The sequence below is a fragment of the Buteo buteo genome, chromosome 29, assembly GCF_964188355.1.
Source record: "Buteo buteo chromosome 29, bButBut1.hap1.1, whole genome shotgun sequence".
Taxonomy (NCBI): domain Eukaryota; kingdom Metazoa; phylum Chordata; class Aves; order Accipitriformes; family Accipitridae; genus Buteo; species Buteo buteo.
The window spans coordinates 3,865,125-3,889,593 of NC_134199.1; the positions used below are offsets into that span (position 1 = coordinate 3,865,125).

Sequence of the window (24,469 nt, forward strand, 5' to 3'; positions counted from 1 at the left end):
ACTGCAGCTTGCTCAACTGCCTGTGCATGCAAAAGGACTGTCCATGGCTCTGCACTGCCCACCAAGCCCTACCTGCCTCCAGACCACATCTAGCAGCAGCTTCCCCAGGTGAGGAACATGCTGCAGGGATGATTTGGGGCAACCAGATAGGAATGACCAAAGACACCCTTAAAATAACCCGTGACTACTTTCAAGTAAAGCTTTACACTCCTCCAAAGCACCCGCGTAACGCCATCCCGTACCGATGCGGAAGCTCCCCGCCACCCAAGGTCCTCCAAGGCTTCCCATCACCACTGCACCTTCAGCATCTCCCCAATCCGTTCCTCGGAGGCACGCCGCAGAAGGGATGTTGCCCCGGCGCTCACCTACCTGAACTCCCTCCCCTCGCTGTAGCGCCGAGCCGAGGCAGCGCGCTGGGTGGCCGTCTCCAGAAGCAGCTTCTGCGTGAGCCTGCTGGAAGGTGCTGAGTCCCTGCTGGCCTCGGGCTCGGCCTCTTGGTCACACTTCCACTCCTCGTCCTCGTTCAGAGTTGGCAGATAACCGGGTAGCCCTTTACCTGTCCCGGACCCTGAGCTTGGATCGCTATAAATTTTTGGACTTTCCCCACCTGTCCTCGTGTATTCCAAATAAATATCCGACTTAAGGAACAAAGGGTAGGTATTGTCTTCTATCATGCACTGAATCTCCGTTTGGGCCTGGTCAAACATGTCGGGGTCAATCTGCAGTTTCATGACGCAGTCTTTGATGAAGCTTTTTGTGGCCGGTTTGATCTGCCGGGACACAATGCCATTGTTGTCAAGGATGTATTTTTTGTAAATGGCTTTTGCCAGCTTGAGTCTTTTTTCCTCGTTAGATGCGCATGGCTCCAGCTTCCTGAAGCCGCTGCAGGCAAACCAGAAGTCCAGCAGATCTGCGCAGTCCTCCTGTTTCAGGAAAGTCCTGAAGAGGTTGATGCCGTCTTGATCATCCAGCAAGGAGTGCAGCGACTCTGCCCACTTCAGGTAGGGTGGAGTTGGCGAAGCACTCCCCTCAGGCTCGTACCCCAAATCCAAATCGGAACGCCTCGGTGTTGCTGTGGACGTCTCATTTCTAACCACATCACTTTTACTGGAGTAGAAACCGTGGCTAACTGGCCTTGGATCTGTGGACACGAGTTCCCCCTCCTCACCAGGAACCGGTGGCCTCGGAGCATCTTCGGTGAAGCTTCCTCCGAGGTCCAAGGGGAAGCCTTTCCCCTGGATATTCATTTTTCTGGTCCTTGCTTGCGCAGGAACAGTGGGGGATGAGCTCAAATCTCAAATCACCAATATTTGTAGCTCCTGGGTAAACAAGGTTGTTTGGCTGAAACAGATGAGAAAAAAATAAGCGAGTATCACTGTAAATAAACACTCTAAGATTACAAACCACTAATTCTGCTCTGCACCACTACTGTATTAATGTCTCTTTTTCAGCGGAATCAATGGCAAAGCTCTCGGCAACTTCAGAGAGCAAAGAACTGGCTCAAACCAGGTACCCTCTAAAAATGACAGTTACACAATATCCCAAAACTTTACATCCAGCGTTTGGCATCGCTGATATGGCTGGTGCTATGCTAAAACAGCAGCCAAATTCCCAACACCGGCGGTTTCACAGGACCCTGGGATCTGGCAGTGCCCTCACCCGAGGGATCTACACTTAGGTACCACACGGTGCCACAGGACACATGCCATCTTCTGCACTGCCATGAACTCCTCTGCACAGCCTACCTGGACAGCACACGTACCAGGTCATACTAAGGCAGCATGTTTTTATCTGGCTACTGATCTAGGAAATTCTCATCCCCAAACAGGAATTTAAGGCTTGTGAAAAATATTTTGAAAGAATATCCAGCTAGTCCTGAAAGCAAGACTGCACCTTAATCAAACACAGGTGGCTTTTGTACGCTCAAGTGACATACCAGCGCCACATTCCTCACAAATCTCTGCATTTCAGAAATACACTGCGTCGCCTCGTCTAGCTCTAGGGGAATCCAGATGTATCATTGACCCCGATATTTTGGGCATCTGGACTGCATTCTTGCTTCAGATGGGCATGTTAGCACAGGAGCTCAGTTCTGGCACCGTTTTTTGTAGACAGGCCATTGAGAAAAGGTTCATTTATGCTAACAACATCACATGCTACGAGCCTGGGAAAATTTCAGGTCATCAAAGGAAGATGAGAAAACCACCTTGAGAAGGAAATCTGACCAAGAACAACATTTTTAAAGAGCAACAAGTCAACATGGAGGATGAGAGGTGTGGGGAAGGAGGGGAAGACAGAGAAGGCCAAATCCCCGGGTTGCTACTTCTGCTGCTTGATAAGATAACTTCATTGTGTAAAGACAGTAGCAAAAGTCTTGTTTCACAGCACAGCATCAGCCTCGAAGCCCCGAGTACTGCAGAGCACCAGCTGCCCGACGAATTACTCCATGCACTGGATTAACTCAACTGCATGTGAAAACACACCGGGAAAGACACGTCTTAGCTCGGCCTCCCTCTCCAAGCTCACCCCACCCCAACGAACGCACCTTTGGGATGCTTTGCCATTTTTTCCCCCCATTCACTCCCTCTCTCCAGCCGAACCAAGAACCGCCTGTGCCTACGCCTACGCCATGCCTGTCCGCACAGCCCACCCGCTCACCGCGGAATAGCCCCAGCGAGACCAGGAGCGGCCGGCGAGCCCGGCGGGACCCGCATGCTCGACCCGCGCCGCAGGAGCCAGTGCCGCCCTCACACCCGGCCCCAGCCGCCCGGAGCACGCAGCCGCTGCCCTGGCACCGCGGAACGGGGCTGTTTCTTCGCACCGCGCTGCGGTTTTAGGTCGTTTTCACCCCGGGTACGGACGCGAGGGCTGGACGCGCACCCTTCTCCCCGGCGAAGGTTCCCCCCCGGTCAGCCCTTGCCCGGGCGCCGGAGACCCCCTGGGGCAGCCCCCTCGGCCCCCGGGGCAGCGGCCCCACAGCCATGTCGGTCATTGTTGCGGCGAGGCGGCGCTCGCTCCTCGCCCCGGCCGGGGGGGAGCCCCGCGGGGCGCCCGCCGAGAGCGGGCGAGCGCCGGCCGGAGCCGGCGGGGACGAGCGAGGCGCCCGGCCGAGGGACGCCGGCGCCCGGCCGCCTCTCTCCCCGCACGGAGACCCCCCCCACACACACCCCCCCCCCCGCCCCCGGCCTCACGGCCCCGGGCAGAGGCAGCCTCGCCCCCGGCCCGGCCGGGCCCCCCGCCGCCCCGCGGGAGGCGCCGGGCCGGGGCAGGCTCCGCGGGCGGCCCCGGCGCTGACAGGGCGCCGCGCGGGGCCCCCCGCCGCCCCCGGGCAACTTCGGGGGGGAGGCGACCCAGGCGGGCCGGCGCCCCCCCCGCCGCCGCCGCCGCCGCCGCCCCCGGCCCCGCTCGCCCTCGGCGGCGCGGCCCGGCCCGTGCCCGCCGGCAGGCGCCCGCTCCCCCCCCGCGCCCAGGGCGGCCTAGCGCCGGCTCGGCGGCGCCCGGCGCGGCCCCGCGCCTCCCGCCCGGCGGCGGCCTCCGGCGCGGCCTCGGCGCAGGGCCTGGGCTCGGGGCCGCCTCCCCGCTCGCTCGCTCGCTCACTCACCCGCACGGAGCAGCAGCGGCGGCCGCGCGGGGCTCGGCCCATGCGGCTCAGCAGCGGCGGCCCGGGGCGGCGGGCGGCGGCGGGGCGGCGGCGGCACAAAGCGGGCGGCCCGGGACGCCCATGGCCGCGGCCGCTGGCTTGTGGCGGCGACAGGGAGAGAGCAGCAGCGAGCCCCGCACCGCTCCGCTCCGCCTGCGCCGCTGCCTCCCCAGCGCCGGGGAGAGCGGCTCAGCCGCGCCCCCCGCGCCCCCGGACGGTACTGCGGGACCGGCAGCCCGCGAACCGGCAGCCGGCCGCGGGGGCGGAGCGGGCCCGGCCCGGCCCGGCCCGGGGGTAGGCGGCGCCGGGGGCACCGCGGGGGCCCGGGACCGGCGGCGGCCGGGCGGGCAGGGGAGCTCTGCGGCCCCGGACCCCCCCCCCGCGCTCGGTGCTAGGCCGGCGGGGAGGCGCACCGAGGTCCCCGCCCGAGGAGGCCTGGAGCCCCGGGGAGCCCCGGGCACATGGCCGAGGGCCCGCGCACGGCGCTGGGGGTCCCAGCGCAGCCCCAGCTGGGCTAGCGCCTCGCTCGAGGGCCGAGCGGCTCCAGGGCTCCGTCTCGCTGTGGGCGAGAGGAGCCTGCAGAGCTTCTGCCAGCATCCAGGGCAGGGGACGGCCCGGGAGAGGGTCCCGCTTCAGAGACCTCCAAGGCCTGGTGGAGGAGCTGGCTCGGCTCGGCAGGGAAAAGGCCCGCAAAGCCGCCGTGGGCCTCTACTGCTCTGTCCGGGGTCAAACGGCGACGTCTTCGGCCAAGCTCTGCCCAGGAGGGACCACGCTCCAGTGGGCCTGGGGATGGAGGAGCGCGGTGGCGGCTCCACCGGCGGCCCTTGCCTCCGCGAACAACTAGAGCTGGTTTAGAGACTGCGGCGTGCGTGCCCCGCTTCTCTGAGTGGGGCAATTCTGCGGCAGGGAGAAATAAGGGGACTCGCCAAGAGGTGGCACTGTATGGACTGAAGTGGGTCAAACAACATGGGGACTCCCGCGAAAGGCGGTTGGCAGCGTGTCTTACCCCGAGATGCTTGGTTATGGGGAGCTTCTGGCCAGGCAGGGTACCCCCGCACTGAGGCTGCAGTGCTGTCCCAGAGTGATGGCGGACATTGCGGGAAGAAGAAGGGGATTACCAGATGCAGAGATCAAACAAGAGTAGCGCGATGGGGAAATGCGAAGCCTGCTTCTTCCCTGGAAAGCGATGACATACTCGGAGTCCTGGGACTGAGCCAGGCAGACCCCTGTGTACCGTCCCAAAAGCTGAACGTGCAAACAAGCCACAAGGCAGTCCTCCAAAAATCAGAAACGAGTCAGAAAGATTTCTGATCGGAATGGTTTCTGGGTTTTGATGCAATTACTCTACTGTGCGTGCCTGTTTCCATGCATTTAGGGAACAGCTTTGGAAACATACAGTGTTTTTCTCCAGCTTTCTGAAATGCACAGAAGTCCACCCTGAGCAGCGGTGCTCCCCTTCCCGCCCCGGTGCAGAGCCCGGCAGGACAGTGTGGCTCTTTACGCTCTTTCATGTGAACGATGCTGGAAGCTGATTTACATGTAGCAGAGCAATACTGATCTCAGGCATAATAATGGAAAAGCTGATGTGGGATTCAGCTGGTAAAGAATTAAAGGATGGGAATATAATTAATGCAATCAGCCTAGTTTCTGGAAAATAGCTCTTGTCAAACTCTGATGTCATCCTTTGAAGAGATTACAAGTTTGGCTGATAAAGGTTATGGCATAGAAATAATAGACCTGGACTCTGTTCAGGCATGTGACTTAATCCATATAGTATTCTGATTAAAAATTAGCACAATACAACATCAAGAGAGACACCTTAAAGGGACTGGGAGCTGGCAAACCGACAGCCGTCAATGGGGAATCCCTGCAGAATGGGAGCGCTCTCAGTGGGTGTCCGGGGTTGGATGGGAAGCCCAATGCTATTCAGCATTTCCATCAATGGTCTAGAAATAGATTAAAAAGGCCTGCTGAGAAAAACGCTGGGGCCAGCGAAATGAGAGGGGCAGGAGACACGGACGAGGTCAAGACAGCTGTAGAAAACTCCATAAGCTGAGTCCCGGGCAAATAAAACGTGGTTGAATGTGAGCAGCTGCGAAAGGATCTCTCCGATGAGCACAGGGCCCTTCTGCTGGAAACCTGTGCTCTGACAAGGATGGACTCGGGGCGGGGGGGGTGGTTTAAGAGGCAGGAGGGACAGGGCAGGAGCAGCAGCCTCCCCACGGGGGATGTCCTGCCTAGGACGGGGCTGGGACCTATAGCAGAAGGGGTTCCAGCATCTGTTTCAGAAAGGATGCTGAGAAATTAGACAGAAGGTGGAGGAGTGTTAAAACTGACCCCTGCTTTGCAGGGGGATGCCTGAGAACCGCAGCCTCCTTAGCTAGTTCAAAGGAGCCCCAGAGATGCCTTGATTATAGTGCTTAAACAACTTCATGGCTGAGAGACGATCAGGTATTAGAGAGCTTTTCATCTCCCAGAGAAAGGCCCAGCAAGATTTCATGCCTTGAACTGAGTTTGCATGAGAAACTGGAGCCAGATTTCGCCGTGGCAAGGAGAGGACTGAGGGGGTGGGTGTGAGGATTTTGGGTGCACCAGGATGCAGATGGCTGAAGTGCCGGGGCTTGGCGTGCCCCGGGGCTGCTTACTGCTCCTTGGGACCGGGCTGGACCCCGGGGCAGTGAGAGAGGTGCTGGGGGCTTCTCTTGCACCCACCAGCTCCTGGCCGCGTTCCACCGGCTCAGGGGATGCAGCCCGGGGTAAGGAGCCAGCACCCATCCTACCCACAGCTCCTGCCACACTGGGGAGGCACGGAGGGCTCCAGCCCAGCCAGCAGGTCCCTTCCAGCAGCGCAGGATCGCTGTGTGCATGCTCTGCCCTCGAGCCCTGAGAAAGCGGAGCCAGCGCTGCCCTGCTCCAGCAAAGGCAGCCAGGCAGCTGCCCCTTTGTAGGCTGGAAGGGGCGAATTCCCCGCAGGCTGATGCCAAGCCGTCCCGGTGCCTCGCCGTTTTCTGGTCCTCTAGCAGGGCTGAGTGGGGCTGGGAGAGCCATGAGCTCCCTCTGGAGCCCCCTCCCTGCCTTTTACACCTCAGCTCACCCATGCCGAGGAGCCCAGTCCCTGCGCTTTGGTAGGGGCCAACATCAGCTACTTCCAGATTTACCTGGGGACATCAAACAGGTGAAAAACCAAACCGAGCATCCCTGGCTACACAGGGGAGGAATCAGCCTGCAAGGTCTTTCAGCAAAGATCTTTGGTTCAACAATGAACCAAACCAGGTAATTTCTCCCTTCTTCATCAGTTGGTAGCATGGCCCTGCCTTATACCCCCCCAAAAATGCCACAGCCGAGATGGCAGTGGTGTTTTGGTGCAGACCTGCTGTCAGCCTGCAGCTGAGGCCAGTCCCTCTGCAAGCCTAGGATGCTGTACGCTTCCCGGCTCCTGGTACACACATTCATTTCTGCCTGGAAGAGCCAGCAAATGCTAGTGATACAGGAACTGCTCTCAGCCTTTGGTCTAAAGGATCTGGGGCTGTGTCCAAGCAGCCAACGCCATGCACGCAACGCTTGTGCGGTGCAATTTGCAGAGCATCCCTGCAAGCCCTTCACTCCCATCTCTCAGAGCTGCAAAGGGACATTTTCTGGCAGCGCCATTAGTTCCCTGCCAGATTGGCTTGGGAGCTGCAAGCCTTCCAGCATCACTTCTGCAGAGGCTGAGAGCACTCGGTTCAGCTTCAGCACTGACAACATTAATCTCAAATTAATTCTCCTCTTTGTAGTGACTCACCAGCTTCCCCAAAGCAAGACAGGCCAGCCCTGGCACTGGTGTTTGACGGCTGGTGGGCTGTTAGCATCCAGCGTACCCTTCTGACGGCAGAGATGTGCGTGGGTGAAAGCCAGCGTCCCTCCGGCGCGGGCACTTTTGGGATGAAGTGCACTAGATGGTGCTGTTCAACCTTTGGCTGCGATTTAAAAGGACCCTGCAAGGTCATAAGTGGTGCCAAATTTCGGTTTTAATAAAAAGCCTTTTTGAAAGTGGAGGACAAATAGAAATACCCTGAAGTATGAGGTCCTACACCGATCCCTGGTGGAGGCAAAGGGCAGCTTGCCCTTAGAGGGATGCGTACCTCCCCTGTCATGCCTGGAGCACCCTCATTTCTGAGGCAGGAGCCAGGGTTTGACTACACGAGCAGCGACGGCAGAAGGGGCTGCCAAGAAAAAAATGTCCCGGAGTGGAAGAGGAGGCTGATAGCTCTCTCTTGGACTGCTGGCAAGACGATGCTTGCAGAGTAGGAGGAAGAAGATGTATTGGCAGTCAAAAGTATTGGCATCGTGGCACCAGGAATGGAGGGCACCCTGAAGAGCCCAGCTGGGACAAGGCACCTGCAGCCCAGCAGCACTGCTGCAGAGGTGACGAGCAAGCGGAGCCACAGGACATGGCTGGCTGGAGAACAAAGCAGAGAAGTGGCCACGGATATGGCTGGGCTGGGAGCTGGAAGGCAGCTCCTGCCCTGCCAGATCAGGAGGGACGGAGCACCTCCCTGCTTGGGCAGCGAGGATGCCCACGGGCAGCCATGCCAGGGGCTGAGGGCAAGACCTGAAGCAGGTGATGCTGGCTCCAACCCTCACAGCATCCCTTCTTGCAGGAAGACTGGTTTAAAGATATCTCCCCACCCTGGCGATGTCAGCCCCCTAAAGCATCCATGGAGCAGCAGGAGCAGCTTTCTGAATCCCCATGGTGCAGGTCCTGTGGACGACCTGAGCGTACCTCCTTCTTTGGATTCCCCACCTCAAAAGAGGCAAATGCACCCAAATTTGTCAGCCTGCCTTGGATATTTTTTCCAGTGCTGGGCAAAAAGGATGAAGCACCATTTGGACACCAAGCTTATGCCTTTTTGCTCAAATACTGCTCTTTTATAAAGCCCACGCCTGAGCATGCTGTTCCAGACAGGTGGGAAGGCTGCAGGGCTTGGCTGCTCTGGGCGCTCAGGTCCTTCCCCTCCAGCAAAATCATCCCAGTTTCCCAGTTCACTCCTGTTCCCACATGGGTGCTCACTTGCAAATCCCCAGGGTACAAACGGGGGTCCAGGTACAGGTCTGGATCGGGTGGATGAGGCAAAGGTTTTACTGCTAACATCAAAAGTAAGGAAGACTCCAGCCCTCCAGCCAGGGTGGCCTCCTTCCAGGACTGTAAGGGCAGGAGGGCCTGGACCAGCTCAGGCGGCAGTCTGAAATGGTTTTTGCAGCTGCCAGCATTTGCCCATGGTGGTGCCAGTGCCTGTATGGCAGAGGAAAGCCCCTGCACGTTACCCTGAGCCCCTGCAGCATCCCAGCACCCTGGCCTGTTCTTCCTAGGGTCTCATTCTGCTTTCAGCTCTGGGAGCATCCCCACTTGGTGTTTCCCCTTGTGCCTGCCCTGGCATCAGCCTCCTTCCCCCAGGTCTGCTTCGCCTTCCCCTGCCAGATTACAGAGCCCCCAAACCTGGCTTTTCCCCCAAAAAAAGATTACAGATGAGCTCATGCCATGCCTTGGGAGGCTGCTCCAGATGAGCTGATTACCCAATGCCCCGTGGCTCTCCTGCCACCAGCCCACAGACCACCCCCAGCTCCTCTCCTGCCTATAAGCCACCTCTAGCAATACCAGGACATGTTTTGGGCTCAGGACTGGAGTTTTGGTCAAAGCTTTCCCCATCCTCCTTGTCCTCCTGTTTGACCAGCCAGGGAGAGTCACAGCAGCTAGCGGCCGCTCTCCTCCGCTTGCCTTGCACCTTCCATAACACCAGTAATAGCCAATAACAGTAACGGCTAATGTTCCTCTGTCCCCAGCTGTGTCAGAGCCCAGTTTGTTCACATGGGCTTCTCTTCTCACCCCAGCTAACTCTTGGGGTCCGATCCCAGCTTTCTGCCTAGAAACTTCCTTCTCCCATTTTTTGCTCAGGTCTGGAAACCCAGTCCACATACAGCAGGACATGGTATGGGTTACCTGTCATTTCTATCCACTGACAAGAAGTTGATGGCTGCCATCGATAACCGGTCAGCTATTACTCTCGCACAGTGATGATACCTTGATGCAGGTACAATCTTCTTCTAGAAAATCACCTGTAACTGATCAACTGTCCAATGATGCTCTAGGGGTTGCACAAAACCTGTAGCAAAAGCTATGGGACTGCAGCTACAAGCAAGATTTAAGGTTGAAATTCAAGTCCTTAAGCCTTGAAATCACCTGGGCAAGGAACTAGCTTCTTTTGGGACCTCTCTCAGGGTGGGAGTGGGAGGTGGGCAGCAGCTGAGCCCATCCCTGCCGAGTAGCGAGGATGCAGCACGTGCCCCAGCCCTGCCTGGGCAAGGAACCAGTGCTGCTGCTCTGGGCCGTGGTGCAGGAGAGGAATGCATGAACCAACATGGGTGCCAGGACCTCGGTGTGTCCCCCAGCCTTCCCCACCTGGCCCCCCAGTGCTTTTGGGGAAGGGTTGCCCATGTCTGGCAAAGCAAAGAGAGCCTGCCAGACCCAAGACCCTGCCAGGCCCCCTGCCGCATTTGAGACCCCGCGACTCCCCTGATTTTGATCAACCCTCTCTGCCAAAAGCCATCGCACGCACGCTCAGCCAGCATCACCAATGCCCGATGCTCTTCATCACCAGCCAGTGAAGGCGGGCACCCCCGGGTGATGTCCCACCCCACGTGCTTTCCCGCACCCACCTTTGGGGTCTGCCCTGGGCCTGCGCCCTGCACGCCTGCCTCTCCATGCTCCAGACCACCAGGCTCGCTGCTCCTCTCGGGGGGCCGGGGGCGGGACGATGTCCACGCGTGTCTCAGCAGCACCGTTCTGCAGAGAGAAGAGATGTCAGTTCATCCCTGCTGGGACCGCCCTGCCCAGGAGATGCTTGCAGGGGAGCCAGGCAAGGCAGGGACACCCTCCGGTCCCCGCTCGCAGGAGCAGATCCTGTTCCCCTCGTCCTGAAGGACACACCTTATATCTTGGCCCTCCATGAGATGGAGATGGCTGGAGTGGGCATTGCTCTGCCCCAGGCCATGCTGGGACTGTTCTGTCCCTGAGCACGGGGGCTCCGGAGCAGTTATCACTACAGAAGTGGTCCCACCCTACAGAGCCAGGGTGGGAAGGAGCAGCAGCGTCAGGAGGACATCCCCGTCCCTGGTCCCCAAGCCCCACGGGAGACCCAGGGCTCACCCACCTGCCCCAGGGCATCGCTCACTCGCCCTCTCCGCCCGCTGTTCCCGCATCCCCATGGCAGGACGGGACGAGGTGGTTGCGCGGTGGGCATCGTCCCTGGGGAGGAACGCAGGGTCTGGCTGGTAGCTCACATTGTCAACAGCTGCGTTGAGACAGCTGGTCTCTGTCAGCAGGTTTGTCCCAGAGCAACCCATGCTAATCCAACCCATTTGATTCTGGTGGGAGAGGCAGATCTCCTTTATCCAGCCATCAGTGATCTCGACCAGCTGGGCTACTGGGAGGAAAGGGAAGGCTGTTGTCAAGAGCACTGCTGGAAATATTGGTTGCTCTGCTCTTGCAGATCTGTTTTGCAACAGTGGGCAAGATCTTCTGGCTTAGATGTGGTCACTAGCCTGGCTGGTGAAAGCAAGCTCAGCACTCAGCGATGCCTTGATGTCTATCCTACAGCCTTATAGGACTTCCAGCCTGACTGTTTTGATATGATCCCTATCACCAGTCCAGCTTGGAGAGCAAGTGCTTGTCCCTACACTCCTGGCTCACCCGTCCTGGAGGGTCAGCTCTCATGGGGAGCTGGCAAAAAGTTTTGTGATAAGTAAGGTGTGTTGACCATGTTTCGGCCAACATCTGGTGACCAGCTGGTGGCCAGTTGAATGCACGCTGCTGGTTTTTCAGTTCTTGCCTGGGACAAGGCTTGCTGACAGTGCATCTGCTTTGACGAGGTTCTTCCCAGAGATGTGGAAGATGGTCATCGAGCTCTCTAGCATGCAATCTCGGTTTATTGCGAGTCCACCTAGTGGCCCATGGTTTTATGGTCAGCTTTGCTGGGTACAGTGAGGCTTGTGAGGACATCTCAGAAACACTCGTGCACCCAGGACAAGCTCTGGAAATCATTTTACCTGTGCACGTACCTGACAGGTACAGTTCAGGTCTCAACTCGCTGTTGTCCTTCTCCAGGAGCGCTCCCAGCCCATGAAGTGACAATGGAAGCTGAGGTTGTGGCTGGTTTGCTCAGGTCCAAAACCCAGCCAGACCTGGGCTAGGGCAAAGGTTCCTTGTGATCACATCGGGAGCTGCTGAGGGAAGCCCCATGGCATTTTCACCCCTTAATTCTCCTGCACAGTGGTTTTCGTCACCGCCTCATTCTTCTCAGATGGGGCGTTAGATGCCCCAGATGCTCCTCTGAGAGATGCTCTGCCCTAGAGAAACGTTGGCTCTGAGTGTTTAGAGAGGCCAGCAACCAGGCTGGGAAGCTGTTTGCAGCTAATTGCTGGTAACGGGCTCCTGGTGACTGCCCACCAGCAGGCAGGATGGCCACACTCACGGGAAGTCACAACCTGCCAGCCAGAGCCCTCACTGGGCTCTTCTGCGGCACGACATGCCGCATCGAGGGACCAGGTCTGCTCCAGGCCAGGGGGACAAGCCAGCCCTGGCTGTGGGGTCCCCTAGTCCTGGCAGGGCGCTTCTGGGAGCCCCCCGCTCTTTCAGCTCTCTGGTAACGCAGCCACAGACCCTCCGGGATCTGCCCCTACTCCTGCTGGGACTCCAGCCTCCACCATCCCTTTCCCAACCTCCCGCTTCCCAGCAGCACCTCCAAAACCTTCAGCCCCCGGCGGGGGTTGCCCTCCTTTGCCATTTCCCTGGTGAGGTGGCCCTTCCTCAGAGCAACCATCCTGCACCCATCACCCCAGCGATGGCCAACCTTCCCAGCCGAGCTGGTGGAAGGGACACCCATGCTGCTGTGTCACCAGCACCCAACCAGGGTAGCTGAGGCTCAGCCCAGGGAAGTCCTGGACCCCCTCCACCCCTGGTAACCTGCCTGGGGGCTGCACTACCTCTGCAGGGTTCCTCTTCCATAGTGGGAGTGAGGTCCTAGGAACAGCCCCAGGAAAGGCTCTGCACTGAGGGATGCCAGCTCAGGTCCTGACCAGCTGAGCCAAGATGCTGGACCCAGTCCAGCAGTGACCCTGGGGTTTACCGGCTTCATTCTGCAGAGAAGAGCAAAAATACAGTGATGTGATGAGGAGGAGGCCCTCCTGCTGCACCATCTCTGCCGTGGCTGGAGATCTGCAGATCAGCTGGGGACACCCAAGTGTGCCAGGGGTGGTGGGACTGTGGCGGTGGGAGGACGCTGCATGGGTGGGCAGGGTGGTGCAGGCTCTGCTGCTCCTCGTTAGCGAACTGATGCTGTGCTGAGCCACGGCTGATGAGCTAGGGGTGTTCAGTGAGTGCCATTTATTCATGCACTTGTGGAAGAGTCTCCAAACTCTTCTCCCGCTTTAGCTGCCTGAGCGCAAGCCCAGCCCAGGAGATCATCTTGGTGTTGACTCATCTCAAGGCTTTCTGGCATCGAGTGAAAAGATATGGAGAGTATCGGTCTCATCCTGACACAGAACTGGAAAAATTGCTCAGAAAGTCATTCACTGTGGGACGAAACTTGGAGAAGTAGCAGGTCTCTAGAGGAGTCCAAGACTTGCTCCACAGCCAAGGCAAACTTTCTGTCAGCACTTCTGGGATCATCAGGGGCCCCTTTCCGCTTGTGCTCACCACTTAGTAGCTCTCTTCCCTGGGTGTGAACCCCCAGGCCACCTCTTTTAAAATCCTCTCCTCTTCCCATGCCAGGGTGGGCAGGTGAACCACAGCAGAGCCAAGTGCTCTTGGGGACAGGATGGCTGGGAGCAGGGGAAGACGTGGGCTAGCAGTCATGAGCATCCCACGGTCCTCTCCTTCCCGGGGGAGGAGACAGCAAGAACCGCTCATCAGAGATGTAAGCATCAGGCCGGGCAGGTGTCTCAAGCTTTGCTGTGTCCCATCTCCTCCAGACACCAAGCCTTGGGCTGTCTTCCATAAAGCAGTGCTGCTTCCCAGCCCTTCATCCCCTGTCCCCCTCAGGACACGGAGATCCCTGCCACCCCCCTGCTCTGCGGGGCTGGAGCCACCTTCTTGTGGCCAGCCTGCCCATCTGCAGCCATTTCACACAACTCGAGCTTGTACCAGCCATGTCCTTCAGCCTACGGAGCTCTTCTTCCCCATGGTGGGAGCAGACAGCAGCCCGATCCCTGCAGCCTTGGCTTTTCTGACCTCAGCGTGCTGGTCTCTTCTGGTCTTCTCCCAGAGGATATATTCCCTGCTTTGACTGTCCTGCTGGGCCTTCTCTTATTAATGCATCTCCTCTGCCAGAAGTCCTTCAAGGGACAAATGTTGGCTGGCATGGTGACCAGCCTCAGGAGAACCCATGGCTGGCAAACATGAGCAAATACGGCTTCATATTGTGTTTCACCCTGATCCTGTATAGTTACAACTGGCCAAAGCATGAGAAATCGTGTGGCAGTAGATGTACAACACCAAATTTTGCCAGACCTTGGACTTAACATTTTCGTGTGGCAGCAGCTTCTCCAGAGTGCCAAGGACATGTCGTGGAGAACATGCTTCACAAAGGAGGTCGACATGGACTTTGGTTAGTCTTCCCATGCTTCTCTGACCCTCCCAGGGCCATGAGGTGGGGTGAGTGCCCATGGTCTGGAGATGACCATCTTGTGGGCAGCTGGCCCACACCAGCCCAGCCTACACTACAAGCCATCCCAGACCACCTGAACCTTCTCCTGCAGTGGGACGTGGAGCAGAGGTACCTGCCCAGGAGGTCCATGGCTCCCTTTTCCCAATGGAGAGGTATTTTCAGATCGCCAACACTGAAGATCTTTAACTCAGCCTATTTAGCTCAGCCTCTCACATTCAACAGCTGCCCAGAGCCTGGCACCTCTGCAGCCCCCACCATTATACTTCTGCCTGATGAAAACAGATGATTCAGCCTGAATTCTCATCCTCTGTCTCCCAGGTGGTTTGTGCTCCTTATGTGTCGGTCTGGCCTGGCAGCTCCTGTGCTGGATGGACGATGCAGAGCAGCCAGGAGATTTGAGGATGCCTTAGCGATGATCAGAGCAACAGGCTGGGTTGGGCAGCGAGGCTCAGTGAGCCCCTATTATGCCTCAGGCTCTGGAAGAGCGGCTGTTTTCATGGGTGGCATCCACATCCCTGAGCCCTGTCCCTTGGCTCCTTTGGTGGGTCTCAGGATGGACTGTGCCGGGCTGGTGACTCACAGCTTTGTGCTTAATTGCTCTATAGGCGCATCCATTCCCTGCAGGAACTTCTGAGTGTTGGCACATTTAGCCGCATTTGAGGAAGACTGTAGTTCTGGAGGACTCCAGGGACCCACGAGCGTGAAGAAAGCAGCAAAGCTTGACCCAGGGCTTGCAGTAACAACACAATCCCTTGGAGCCCGTCTCCTCCCTGGGTCGCTCACTCCCATGGGCGCGCCGTTAGCACTACCCCAATGGTGGAACGCCCTGTGCCCACCTCAGGAGCATCTGGGGGTGCAGTGACACCTCTCCCTCAGGAGAGGGCTCCTCTCCTCTGCTGTCCCTTGTCATGAGGACCAGACCCGGGACAAGCCCTCTGGGCTCTTTGAAACAAGTCCTTTTGGTCCCTCCGTTGCTGTGTCTCCTTTCCATGGTCTTACTGAAGATCTTTATGGCCACATCTGAGCCACTGGTCTTGGATGGCAGTGAGCTACCCACAGTGGGAATAAGGACGTTTTTCTCTCAATGGCATCCTGGGAGGCCCACGAGCTCCTGAGTGAGCTCACCCCCACCAGAGACCCTGATTCCTTGCTCTGCAGACGTCTCTGCTGGCTCAGTCCCATCCTTATCCCATGGCCACCAGCGCATGTCCACCCAGATGTTTCACAGCCATTTTCAATTACTGGCTCAGCCCGTGGACCCAGCCTGGCCATCTGTCCCCTCCTGTCCTGCTGTGGACCAGGTGTGGACACCCACCCAGCCCTGCCCCGGGGGAGCCCGTTGCTCAGGATGGGCCGTACCTGATGCCTGAAGGAGCTGGGTGGCCAGTGTCCCCCACTCACCTCCAGCCTCCACAGCTGGCAGCTCGTGGCTGCCACCTTGACCCATCCCAGCTCAGTCCCACCAGCTCCCACCTCCTGCCTGAACACCCCACACTGGCCGGGCTGCGGCCACATGGTCCCTGCTCGCATCCCACCTGCCCTTTGCTGCCGCCGTTGGTTTTTTTTTTTTTTTGCTTTTCAGGTTCCTCAGCTCTGGTTTCTGCTTTTCCGGGTTTGGAGGACAAGGTTTACCCACGCGATGCTCTCCACGTTGCCTTCCCGGCGGCAGGCAGCTCTATTCCCACATCAGTTGTATCCCATGTCCTTGCAGGAAGGTGACTCCCCCCCATCCCAGGGCAACGGCACCTTCCCAGGGTAAATCCCAGGGGACCCTGCCAGCCCAGGACAGCTCTTTCAGGGGGAGCCACCCCAGCTGCCAAATCCCCATGGGAACCAGCACCCCAAAACTAGGCACGGGACAAACCTGCCCTTGCAGCCCTCTCTGCCAGCACCACCCCGGCGCTGCCCCGGCCCCAGGGTCCCAGGGATGTCCCAGTGGGTTTTCAGGGCCGGCCAGAGCTGGGAACATCGCTGCCCTCTTTGTGCTCCCTCTGGTAAGCGGCGCAGTGCAAATATCAGCCGGGTTCTTTGAAATGAAAATAAAACTGATAAAAGTCGGGCAAATCCTCCGCCCCGGCCCCCGCTGCTGGCCCAAGCAGTGGCTCTTTCTGCTGCTGAGCCGGCTCCCGCAGTTATAAATACATTATGTATGCCGGTGTCCGTCGGCCAGAGCCTTTTGTTGATGCTGAATATGTCCTGGCCAACAAAAGTGGACTGGATTAGCCACAGTGGATTAAAAGATTTTCTTCTTGGAGTTTACCTAATAATATAACAATTGACATAGAAGGTCTCTTTGAACCCTACACGACTCTCTTATTTTACCATCTGTGAGTTTGCTTTCCGTGCCGCTGATGGGGTGCCCGTCTGCCTGTGGTGCCGGTGGTGAGAACGCTGCCCGGAGCCGAATTTGTCGCTCGGCAGAAGAAAGCAGCCCATATCTGAAGGGAGGCAGCGGGAAGGGAAAGTGGCACAACTTCTGTCCTCCTGCCTTTGTCCTCGGCCCTTCTGTTGGTGGCTCACCAGGCTCGCAATGCTGCGGCGTGGGGAGGGAAGAGACCCAAGGAGTGGGCTCAAGCGGTGGGGAAGCCACCCGCTCATCTGCAATTCGAGGTGTCCGGAGAGGTCCCGGCCGGAATAAGCTCCTTTATTAATCACGAATTTTGGGAGAGTTGCCGAACTGTGAGCCAACGGAGTTTGCTCGTCTCCGTTTCAGCCATTGGGATCTGGCCGCTGTCCCTGGTCTCCATTGCAAGATGGGTCGGGCAGCGGCAGCAGCGACACCGGGAAACATGGAGGGCAGTGGCAGCAGGGGAGGAAGGCTCCCCCCCACCATCCTGCGGCGCTGCCGCTGCTCACCCCCTCCTCCGGCACACCCCGGCGTCCCGGCCCTCGGGCTTTGATCTCATACGGGGGGGGCTCCATTCACAAGTCTTTCATAGCAGCCTTTGGAAATACCCGTCCTCAGAAGTCGCGAGTAATGAGATGGGGAGACGACGAGCAATTTAGGCGCCGCTCTTTCTCGCTTGCGTTTTTTTAATCTCCATCTCCCCCCCTTTTTTTTTTCCCCCCTCTTTTTTTTTTTTTTTTTTTTTGCAAAGACACTTCTGGTGCGGCGCCGACTTTGTGTGGGATCGCCACACCACCCCAGACCTGCCGGGGGGGCAGGAATATGGGGCTCGTGCCTCTCAGCCGGGGGCCTTTGATGAAGCTGCTTTGCGAAATTTGATTTGAAAGGCCTACGATGGCAATTTGGGGAGAATGGTGGAGCCTTTCTCCACCCGCCTCTCTTTGTCTCTCGCCCGAAGGGGGGTTTCATTGTGGGTGCCGGGGCGAGGGGGTCGGGGCGGCGGCGTGGGTGGGGTGGGGCGGCAGAGGGGACCGCGGCGCAGGAGAACAATAAGCGGGGAGATGGGGAGAGTTGGGATTTCTCACCTGCCCGGGCGTTCGCAGTCCGCCATGACGGGAGCAGCCGCCCTGCTTGCCGCCGTCCGGAGCACTTTTTTTTCCCCAGACTCTTGAACCTATTTCCCTTTCTTGGCAAGTGCGTGGCTGGAAGATGGGAATCTTTACTTTATATTGCAGCTTGGGCTTCCCAGCCTGATTGGCTGCGGCCAGGACCAAATGCTGGTCCTTCCATCCCATCGTCACTATGGCAACCGGCCCCGTTAGGCACCACCGATTTACTTATAATTGCTGGGTAAATAGTCAAGACAGGCCGCTTTCATCCCACACCGAGAGATTGCTCTTCCTCATTGCCTTTTTTTCCCCCCCCTTTTTTTTTTTTTTTTGGAGGAGGAAGCCCTAAAGAGCATCAACACTTAAGGAAAACTCTTTGAAGGCTGTTGCAGAAAGCAGTGCCTCCCCCCCAGCCAGCCTTTCCCCATCACTCCCGCTGCACAATGCCTCAATGCCGGGGCTTTCCTGCACCATCTTGCAGTCCTCACCATTATCCTCCTCCAAGGAGCGGTGCTGAGTGGGGATGCGTGGTGGCCCACGGGTGCAAGGGTCTGGCCATGGCAGGCTCTTGCCACCAGGCTGCCAGCCACTGCTTCTGCCTTTCATGGGGATTTCGTACCGGTACATCCAGAGAGCCAGGATGGGTCTGAACAGTCCTCCATCGCCTCCGCCCTCCTTCCCCGCTGCTGCCATTAGCGATTCACGTTCACAGCGTGTGAGGTTTCTGCCCGGGCACCAGCACTGCCCGGCTCAAGCCGGCCCTTTCCGCAACTCTGCGGGATGCACCGGCAGCGCTGGCTGGGATGGGGCAGCTCATACCTCTGGCTCATCCCTGGAGGCCGGAATGCTGGGGCACCCGCTCCACCTCGCTGCCTTCATGCCGAGCCGCTTCTTGCCGGATCTGCGAGGCACAGAGCCCCTCGTTACTCCTGTCTAATGATGATGGACAGAGCAACACGCATAGGTCTTGTTGCCAGACCCGTGAGCATGGGCCAGGATTCGTGCTCATGGCCAGGTGGGTCCCGCAGGCGAGAGGCAGGCGGGAGCATGGTCCCAGCCCTGTCCTCTCGGTCCAGGGACGGATGCTGTAGCCAGAGAACAGGAACCGGGTGCCCAGCCCAGCCTTGCCGGCTGGAACACCCACACGGGACCCACAGGGTGCTTCTGTCCCCACCGCTCATCACTGGCACCAAACAGCAATTCCAGGAAAAGGGGATAAAAAGGGTCTTAGAGCGAATCTAAGGGCTGACAAGATCCTGGGAGAATGGACAGCAGGGTGGGCTTGAGGGTAAGGGAAAGGAAACCAAGGTCATCTTCCCATTCCCTCCACACAGCCGTCCCGAGGGAGGAGTCTATCAGGTGGCTGCAGAAGGAGCACTAGGAGATACTGCCCGAGCTCCTTGCTTCAGTGGGAGAACCGGGGGATTCCCACCCTGCTCACTGGGGAGCACAGAGGAGACAGAGGTAACCACAGATGACAACGTGAAACCAGCTGAAGAGGGAGCAGCAAGGAGTCACAGGGCTAGGAGGCATCTCCAGGGCTTCTGAAGGAACTGGGGGATGAACCAGCTGATCCTCAAACAGCCCTACCTACCTGCTCCCAGAAAGGGCAGTCTGGAGCCTGGCAGAGGTGATAACAATTTTTCTTTTCACATATTACAGGGAGAGCCAGGAAAGGCCAGGCCACTAACTCTGACAGCTGTACCAGCGAGTTAGCAGAAACGCTCCTGAAAACAGACTTTGTGGGCACCTGGGTAAGTACACCCTACCTGGGAAACGGAGAAGACTTGTAAAGGGAAGGCTCAGCGCAGCCAGCTTGGAAGGCATCAGCATCAACATACGGGGTCGGTGCATTCAACACAGCCCTCGGGTGTGCAAAGGGCTGGTGACGATGCTGTCACCAAAGGTTTCCAGGGAAGTGGAGCAGCCTGGGGAAAGGGGCTGGCTGGTGCCCAGAGCAGCCGCTGCTGACGCAGCTGGTCCCGGAGCTGGGCCAGCCAGGCAAAGAGCCTGCCCGCGGGCTGGGGACGAGCAAAGGGAGGCACTGAGGCTGGGCTCTTGCCACCCGTGCTCGGGACAACAGCCGGCTCGGGGCAGCCGGGAAGGCTCGGCTTAAACAAACACGCCGGCCAGCTGCCCGCAGGACGCGTCTGGCCCCGATTCAGCCGAGCACTTCAGCACCCAGCTAACTGCAGGGCAGCGAAGTGGCGAGCACGTCCGCCCCACGCAGCCGCCCCAGGGACGGCGTTACAGCCCTGGCTTTAAAACCATTCGCTGCACGGCGGCCGGCTGCCCTTTGGGGCCAGAAGCTGGCCTGCTCTGGGCTCTGCGAGGCACCGGGGGGGACTCAGGAGCCCTGCGAGGCACAGGGTGGCTGGGCTGGGACCCTCGGCACAGCCTGGGCACCGCTGGCTGCGGGTCCCGCCGCGCTCTGGTCCTGCCTGGGGTTGCTCTCCCGCTTGCGCTTTCTCTGTTTTAAAGGCAACTTCTCTGCAAAGTGCTTTGGGGCTTGGCCGAAGGGCGATCGCTCCCTTTCTGCTGAAGACAAGCTGGTACCTCTCCCGATACCAGGGCCCAGCTTGCGGCTGGGGACCCGGGCGCAGGCGCCAAGGCCGTGGAGCCATGCTGGCAGAGCCGCGCTGCCCTCCCGAGCATCCTCCGGCGGTTCCCATGGTAACTCCCCGGCTCACAGGCTCCAGAGCCACATGGTTTTAGCCGCACACGCCATCATGGCTTTAGCCACAAGCGCCCACCGGCCCCCGCTCTGCGCCCACCGCCCCAGCCCCCATGCCAGGGTCTGGTCACCCTCCGCCCTCTCCTCCCACCGCTGCCGTCCCCTCCTGCCACCCGGGACGTCACGGCCCCTCCGCAAGGGACCCACCGGCTTGCACCCCACTGCAGAGAGCTACATCGCAAGCTCCCCCCCAAAAAGCACCTTCCCCAGAGCCTTGCAAAGGCCTTAATTCTCCCTTTTCTGCAGCATATCATGCAGAAAACAAGGAAAAACGTAACAGGTGAGAGGAGCACAGCATTCACGGAAAAGAGGAGAGGGAAGCTGAGCAGGACAAGTGGGTCTGTATACGGGCGATTTCCCACCTCCGCACTTCAGTACGTCCTGGCTCTGCACATCCCGGGACCGCCTGGCTGGGCAGAAGTCTTCTAGCCTGGTGCCTGCAGCCAAGGAGACTTCCCCCAGTTTTTGGTGCTGGCACCCAGCTCCAGTCCCACGCTTTAAAACCAGTGATGGAGAACTGTTGCAAAAAGAAAAAAGCCACAGCTAATGATTTCTAGAGAAAAAGCTTTGCAGCAAGACTTGAAGCTTGATGTCAAATAGACCGAGAGGCTACAATGTGAGAAAGAGGAGAAAATACCAGGTACAGCGAAGCCTTGCTCTGGGAGCCAGAGCATGACAAGGCTCAATTCCCAGAGTTGGAGCAAGGCAGCTTGAAGTTACGAGTAAAGACTTTCCACCGCTTGAAACCTCCCAAATCCATGCATGGCTTTCAGGAGGAAGGATTTACCCAAGCTCAGGTCCTCGACCAGCCTCAGAAGTCAATGGACAACATCCTAAGGAATAAAATGAGTGGACAGACAGATAGCGATGGGCTACCGGGGCAGAGTCACCCTACATCCTGCTGGGCAGGTGAGACTCAGCTGGGAAGGCCCACGTAGGTCTCACAACACATTCAGGAGGGGTCCGTATCAAGGGCTTTCAAGGAAATTTAGATGCCTTGGAACAAGTGGGCAAGTCCCCACATGAATAAATGCCTGGTTAAAGCACAAAGTGGGCATTCTGCAGTGGTGCAAAGGGCAAGGCAGCCCCCAAGGGCTCTCCGCACAGTCCAGCACTCCTCCAGCAGCTGGGAAAAGGGAGGTGATCAGGTTTGTTGATGATACCTGGTTAATCAGGGTGAGAAGATGAGGGCTGGCTAGGAGGACCTGCAAAAGCGTCTTACAGGACTGCCTGGAGGATTAAACAGCAGGCAGAGTTCAGCCTTTATAAAGGCACACAGGGAAAAATTCAGCCTGACTGTACAACGGCGAGCTGTCCTCACAAAAAGGAACAGACTGCTTCTTACATGGATGAATAATCCAGCGATAGCTACAAAGCACCAACACAACACTGGATGGCTCCGACACGTGGGGTGAGGATGCAGCTCTATGAAATGTTTGTCCCATCCCTCGTACCAGTCCTGGGCTGCTTCGGACCCTGAGGTTGTTCCAGTGACGAGCTCTGCCGGTCCCAGCCCCATCCATGCCAGGAGCGCTGCCAGAGAAGCCCATTTGGCAGCTGCTCCCTTTTCCCTAGCATCTCCCATCCCACGTGCTCCCTCCACCACCTTTCAGCCCAGCTTGGGACACCAGGTCCTGTAAGGACCTTCTCTGAGCAGCCACATCCCTGGGTACCTGGAGGCCCTGCGAGCAAAGCCCTACTCCCATCTCAGAAATGCCATTTTCTGCGTTTGTCGGAGTGCTCTAAGTGGCCTGAAACAGCACCATTTTCAGCGTTACCATGGCGATGGCTGCCTGATAAATGCATGCAATGGAGATGCGCAGGGACAGCAGAGTCCAGCCAGGCAAAGGTGGCTGTGGCCAGTCCCCAGCTGGCACGGCTGCCCCTCACCCCCCCCCCAGCCCTTCGTCCTGCAGCCAAGGAGCCAAATCTGAGCTTGTGACATGCAGCAGGAGCTGTGGATGGAGGTAACTCCACATACCCACCCATGCTCTGTGTGCCCAGCACCCCTGGTCCAGTGTCCCCAGTCCAGCTCAGCCCGTGGCTGTCAGAGAGTTTGTGGCAGGAACATGTCAGGGAGTAGATGCTTTTGGCAATTAATGCATGTGCATATGTAGATTTTATGAGGTTTTTTTTTTCTTATGACCCCTTACCGTAAAAATTACGCTCCCCCCCCCAGATCTGCCCGTGTCTGTCTCCACCCAAGCTCCATCCAGGACCCTGTGCCTGGCCGTAGGCTGCTCTCACCTGGCTGCCCTCCGAGCCACGTGTCCTGCCCGCAGCAGAGCCCCAGCGCTGTGGACAGGGCGCTGTCAGGCCACCAGCTTTGCTGTGACGTGAGCGGCCGTGCCATCTCCTGCCTCATCCCCGCCAGGGCTGCGGCAGCTGGCCAGGATGAGCAATGCGTTGGGGACCAGTAGGACTGGGAAACCCGGCAGTCACTCATGGAGAGCCACCAGGGCCTTCTGCTGAGCACGGCCAGCCAGTGCCCAAGGCCAGCAGCCCCAGGGATGCTCACCCAACGCCAGACTGTTGTCCACTGCTCCACTGCGCTGGGCTCCTGGTGATCCAGTGTGCGGCCAATGGCTCCATCCCACCACCCCTGCCTGCAGCCACTTCTCGAGGAGATGGCTTGGTGCATGAGATACTTCCTCGGGTGGATGGGAGAAGAGGGAGCACAGCACGTGGCTGCAGAAGGAGCTTCAGGCAGGATGGTGACTGTTCATACCCCGGAGGAGGGGAGGCAGCAGAGCTATTAGGCTCTCTCTCCTCCTGCCCAGACAGAGCCCTTCCCCTCCAGCCAGCTCTTGGTAGCTTGTCTTCTTCAGTTCATTCATTACTCATCCCCCCTCCTCAAGCTGATGACCGTTTTGTAGGGAGCTTCAGAAGGTAGAGTAGCTACTAGAAACTGCATCACAGGAAAAGTGAGGTTGGGAGGACCTCTGGAGGTCTGGAGTCCAACCTTCTGCTCCGAGCAGGGCTGACTGCAAAGCTAGAGCAGGTCACTCAGGACCTCGCCCCGTCCTTTTGAAAACCTCCAAGGATGGAGGTGCCACTACCTCTCCAGACCCTGTCCCAGCGCTGCACCACCCTCCTGGGGAAGAAGTTTTTCCTTACATCCAACCAACGTTTCCCACGTCACTACCCATGGCCTCCTGCCCTTCCCTATGTTCCTCTGAGGTGACCCTGGCTCCATCTTGATCCCCAAAATCCAGAACGACTTGTCACAAATGTTACTCACTGGCAGAGCCACGAGGACATTTGCTGCCATTTCCCCATTGCCTCTAAACACCATGAGGCAAATCCCAAGCAGTGAGCAGAGCTGTGGGGGCGAGCACAACACACGTACCCCCCCAGCCACAACAGCCCTCAGCATCTGAGTCCAGCTTTTTGATAGAAATTGAGTTCTGTTGATTTGAAAGCAAACATAGCAGCGATATTTGAAAGGCATTTGCTGGAATTGCCCAACTGAGTTTCTGAATCTCATCACTTCTTGATAAATGCCATAGGATGGGGGATGACTTTCAGGCTAAGTTTTGACCTGCGCTCACACCGGGTTCATGATGATTCACAGCACTCCTAAAAATCATGTCCCTTTCCAATGGATACTCCAAAGCGAGAGCCTCAAAGCCACAAGGGAAAACGCAGGCTTCCCTTTGAGACCAGAGAGAAAGGCAAGGACACAATGCTTTTGCTAATTCTCCCAAAATGTTACCTAATGTTTGAGTACAGAGGAGTTTGTTGGGAATTTACAGGTAAAATGCTGTTTAATTCATGAATGTAAGTGGTTAAGAAAATAAGTTAGTTGAGAAACACAGCCTTAACCTCAAGCTGGTTTTTGGATCAGTGACCATGACTTGCTGGGAATCATGAGCGAGACAGACAAAATTAAAAAGTTGCTTCAAGATAACAGCTAACACTGACTTTGGAATTCAGAAC

At 57.9% G+C, this 24,469-nt stretch overlaps 1 protein-coding gene across 3 annotated transcripts in view; it reads right to left on the bottom strand.

Annotated features, from left to right (window-relative positions):
• The window catches only part of AXIN1 (axin 1), a 73,559-nt gene extending 69,758 nt beyond the window's left edge, over positions 1 to 3,801 (bottom strand). For 2 of the 3 annotated variants that reach the window (XM_075018412.1, XM_075018410.1), the window contains exons 1-2: positions 3,602 to 3,801; positions 370 to 1,341 (exon numbers count right to left, since the gene is read on the bottom strand). In XM_075018412.1, the coding sequence (XP_074874513.1) occupies positions 370 to 1,247 (878 nt within the window). In that variant the 5' untranslated portion in view covers positions 1,248 to 1,341; positions 3,602 to 3,801. Of the gene's footprint in view, positions 1 to 369; positions 1,342 to 1,936; positions 2,401 to 3,601 lie in introns of those variants that run through there. The other variant, XM_075018411.1, reaches the window with a different exon arrangement.
• Between the last annotated feature and the right edge of the window lie 20,668 nt (positions 3,802 to 24,469).